Genomic DNA, 4,335 nt, shown 5'->3' with positions numbered 1-4,335 from the left:
ATATATTTAAGAAGAAACTAATAAAAATCTATATCTCTTCCTCCATAACATCCTCTTAAAAGACAACACTATACACTAACAGCACAAAAGTTCTCTAAATAAAATATTTAATTGAAAAGCTTTATTATAATACGTACTCACATATTCTTTATTAACGCCAGCACTATAGACAGTCGATCAGCAATTTCCTTGTTTAAACGAAACCGCTCCAAAGTCTGTTTCCTCTTGTATCTTTATTTACACACCATCCACACACGCAATACACGAATTTTATAAAAAGAACACAAACACTCTGTACAAGAAATTCACTTCAAGAATTTTGTTAAATTACGTTAGACGTACTTCACCGACTTCCAGCTCCGTGAATAATGTAATCACCAGCTTTGGGTCACTACCTTTTTGTAGGACAGGTAGAATAAACCCTCGAACGATTTAAATGGCGACCACTTGACGCGGGACAACGATACGGTGGCGCCATCTGCGATCGTTGCTTCCGGTATCGAGTAGCAGTAGAATGGCAGTTGCGCGCAAAACTCTGTTTATTTACGTGCTGTCGATGATTAATTGATCGCGAACTCGCGTCCACGAGCAATAACTGTCGAGTGACCGTTGGAACAGCAAGTTCGAAATGGTGTACGCGTGACAGACAATAAGACGTTGTATGAAGTGTGAACGAAAATGTGGTGAATGTCGACGTACAAAATCGTTCGCGTTGGCTGTCGTCATCGTCGTTCTAACCTATTTCCCCGAAACATTGTATCTTACATTCTGGAATATTCCGACGGGCTGTCAACGTTTGTTTCCCAACAGTGGTTCGGCATGATGCCATGTTCCCGCAAACGCTGAGCACAGAAACGTGCAAAATCGCGAGCATGGCCGACGAGGTGCTGCCGGCGAGTTTGGAGAAACTCGAAATTGATCGTCTCTCGTCGAGCTGTCCTCAGTAAGCAATTCTCGACGGAGCTCTCTCGGTCCTCTGTCGGCATTGATCATTCAAAAGCGCCTGCTCCACGCGAACGGTCCCGGGTCCGGGATTACCTCGAGTCTTACCCCCCCGGGAATCCTCGACGCGCGTTCGATATATCGGATCGTAGCAGTATTGCGACTCAATCCCTTTTCATGCGCGGTCAAGGTCTTCGATTAACGTTACCCCGTTTCGATTAAGTACATGACCATCTCTCTCGCTCGTTCTCGCTCCCTCTGTTTACATCGCGCGTGCCTTCGATTTATTAAATGATGCAACCGCTCGCCAGCACGCATTTCAACGACCGTCGTTTCTTGGTGTCGACGTACCAGACGGAGCACACGGTTAACCGTCATCCGTAAGGGAATTGAAATGTTTACATACCAGAGGGGAGATCCATGGAACGTTACTATACCTCGTGACTTTCGTTGTTATTATTGTGTTATCCATAAAGATTTGCCCCGTTAACGACGTGCCCTTAAAGAAGTTTCATACAAGTTCCGCCGAAGTGTGTTTGTGACATGAAAGTAAATTTCTTGTTTGTTGTTGCCTTTTAAATCGATGCGAAGCTGCACTTTGAACCGTTCGGGCGTGAGTTCCCCCGGTTTCACGTCAATGCATAAACGACAAACGAACTGATATTTACCAATATTCGATTCAGTACTGAGTACCAGGAATGATGAATCATCATTGGATGATATTAGATAATTCTTTTACAATGGTCCTGTCAATGTTTATGAATATAGTCTCTTGTTTATATTAGATGTAACACCTGAACAGTGATATAATTGTTTTTGTTTACCATGATTATTCTTTTGGAGAGTGATTAATCGTGAACATCTCTGTTGTTTCAGCATTACCACCACTGACACAGCGAAGTCACCGAATATGTTTAGAAGTACAAGTAAAAGTGTCGGGTCCGATTGTAATTATCTGTTTCAAAGAAGATCAATGCCCAGTAGGCCAACGTTGACCTCGATTGGCCCTAAGGGCATAAAAAGCACAACGAACTTCAAACCATCAAAGAATGAAAGAGTACTTGATAAGAATAAGAATTCGATAATCAAAGAGGCTGTTTTAAAGTTAAACGATACCGGCACTAACTGTCTTAGTGATAATGTAGCAAGTACACTGATTAAGGAGACATGTAAATTTAGTATTCCCTGGAAGAACACAAAGGTTTTTGGTCAAGGGTCAGTGACAAAGGACTTTAAAACGCTAAACATTAGTCAGGATACTAGACAGGCTAAAGACGATACTAGCATCCAAGATAATTACCAGGCCAGTAGTTTTCAAAGAGCACGTAGCAATACGATGCCAAGCTTAAAAAGAGGGCCTGGTCCAGGTGGAGGCAGCACCAGCAGCAGCCAGTCGGAGACAAGTGGTTCGTCTGGTCAGCCTTCAAGTTCAAATACATGTTCGGTACAAGCGCGAATATCACCGCCCTCGTGCGACGTCACTATCGATGAACTTGCCAGCTACTTCGAGGAGTTTGTTCATATTCCAAAGAAGATGTCGCACATGGCAGAAATGATGTACATTTAATTGTAACGTGTTGAGTTACTGGCAGATTTCTTATACAGTTTTTCAAGGACTAGCATGCAGCGTTTGTGCATGACAACGAGTCTAAATACTATATGTTTGCTACAAAAACCAATTTAATTTGGTACCTAAATTATACATAATATAGGGTTAAAAAACACAAAAAAAAACAGAAAGAATAAGAAAATGCGTCTCTGTAGAAAGTATTAAAAATGATTCGATTTCGATATCGTTTTAGAAAAAGTGATAAGAAGAAAGAAAAAGAGTGAACAAAAAAAAAAATAAATAAAACACGAAGATAACAAAAACGATGTGCGGGTTTGTTTCTTTCTCTAAAAATCGTTTGTGTCCTAACTAATTCGTTTCGTTTCTAACGAACAAAAAGGAAAAAAAGGTTTAATATCTTTTATTTACAAATTTTTGTATTGCGAAATGAGAGATTGGTACTAAAATAAATTTCTTGGAATTATTAATGTGATTTGTATCATTCAAATTCCCGAGCTTCTACTTGTACGTGCGTAAAGGTCGTTTGTTAAGGTCACCAAACACTTTCCTGTTCCGTATGATACATAATATATTTATCTGCATAGGCTTATGATACTTAATACAATGATACAAAGTAACCGTTAAATTACTTAATGATAATAAGCTTTGGTACGTAAACAATGACGATATATTGATCCGTTTCTTCTTTTCTTTTCATTTTTTACTTTAGGTACGAGTGTGAACCATGTTGACGCGCTGTGTGTACTGTAAGAACCCTCGACGAAAGCCTAAAATTGCCCGTAAAAAATATCCATCTATTTGGTGTGCGCATCACGTGACGACTGTTTATCAGTTTTATCATTTCGTTTAAACATCTACGAACGGTTGTGTCCAGCAGCTTCCCCGGCACGTTCAGTTATTTCGTGGTAGCCCCGCGCAACACTCAAACTCTGTATCAAAACATGAGGTCTGTCGCTATATCACAGATTTAGTAAAATTTCATTTGAACGGAGCCACGACGAAACGAATTTCAGAAACGGTGAATAATCAGGCCCTACTTTCCGAAAGAAACGCGCGTTCGTCGGCGAAGACAGAACGAAAAGAAACGTTTTTAAATGGTCGTCGTACTCGAAACTTGTCCCCAAGCCGAGAGACGCGGTGTTTGGACAATGAAGGACCGATCTATGATCTGGAAGATTGATCGAACGGGATTGTTGCACGATGTGACTAATGACAGTAACGAAGCCGTGCCTAAATATACGAGTCAAAATGTACGATCGGTGTTAACGATTATTACGTTACACGGCAATACAGTTGAAAGTATTGTTTGCAGAGGTACTACGGCTTATGAACAATACGATTGTATGGAGTGGTAAAAATAACTATCTAATAGAAGTAGCGAAAATGCGGTGAAAGTTATCGTGAAGAACTACTCGATCGATAATTGCGACGGTAAACATTTATAGGCTGTGGAACATACAGCTCGACTCCTTATCAATTCTACCATCTTAACACTGACAGAGGTGTACAAATTATAGAGGAGCAGAATTTACAGCAAAAGAACTATCATATTCTGCTTTACAATTTGAATTTAAGTTTATATTGGTTCTGAAGATCTTAACTCTTTCACTTTGACTCTAACAATTTGTATACCTCTGTACATTTTTCGTTAATAGCTTTACATTGTTTCACAAACCAGGGTATTAAGTATAATTCGGTGAAATACCATTATTACATTCGTAACGGGTCCTTTCATATCTGGGAACATCTATTATCTCAATCTATTCGAAAACACGAAACGCAGCGTCTCCCGACAAAGAATTCGATTCTGAAATAAGATAAAT

General features: G+C 39.9%; 1 protein-coding gene across 3 annotated transcripts; it reads left to right on the top strand.

Moving 5' to 3' along the window:
- The first annotated feature begins 539 nt into the window (after positions 1-539).
- LOC107187697 (oxidative stress-responsive serine-rich protein 1) lies at positions 540-2,576 on the top strand. Of its 3 annotated transcripts, none has more exons than XM_015575847.1 (2): positions 540-943; positions 1,819-2,576. In XM_015575847.1, exons 1-2 carry the CDS (start codon positions 828-830, stop codon positions 2,507-2,509), a joined length of 807 nt encoding a protein of 268 aa, XP_015431333.1. In that variant the 5' UTR covers positions 540-827; the 3' UTR covers positions 2,510-2,576. The 3 variants fall into 3 exon arrangements, with proteins under 3 accessions (XP_015431333.1, XP_015431334.1, XP_015431335.1); XM_015575848.1 differs by lacking the exon at positions 540-943 and adding an exon at positions 973-1,322; XM_015575849.1 differs by lacking the exon at positions 540-943 and adding an exon at positions 1,425-1,491.
- The last annotated feature ends 1,759 nt before the right edge of the window (positions 2,577-4,335 follow it).

The sequence above is a fragment of the Dufourea novaeangliae genome, unplaced genomic scaffold, assembly GCF_001272555.1.
Source record: "Dufourea novaeangliae isolate 0120121106 unplaced genomic scaffold, ASM127255v1 scaffold101, whole genome shotgun sequence".
Lineage (NCBI taxonomy): Eukaryota > Metazoa > Arthropoda > Insecta > Hymenoptera > Halictidae > Dufourea > Dufourea novaeangliae.
This window is presented reverse-complemented; position numbering and strand designations above follow the sequence as displayed.

Bases quoted from the DNA above. Each gene is read 5' to 3' on its own strand.
- LOC107187697 (XM_015575847.1), top strand. From the start codon at position 828: ATGTTCCCGCAAACGCTGAGCACAGAAACGTGCAAAATCGCGAGCATG. The intron at 944-1,818 runs GTAAGCAATTCT...CTGTTGTTTCAG, and splicing joins CTCTCGTCGAGCTGTCCTCA to CATTACCACCACTGACACAG.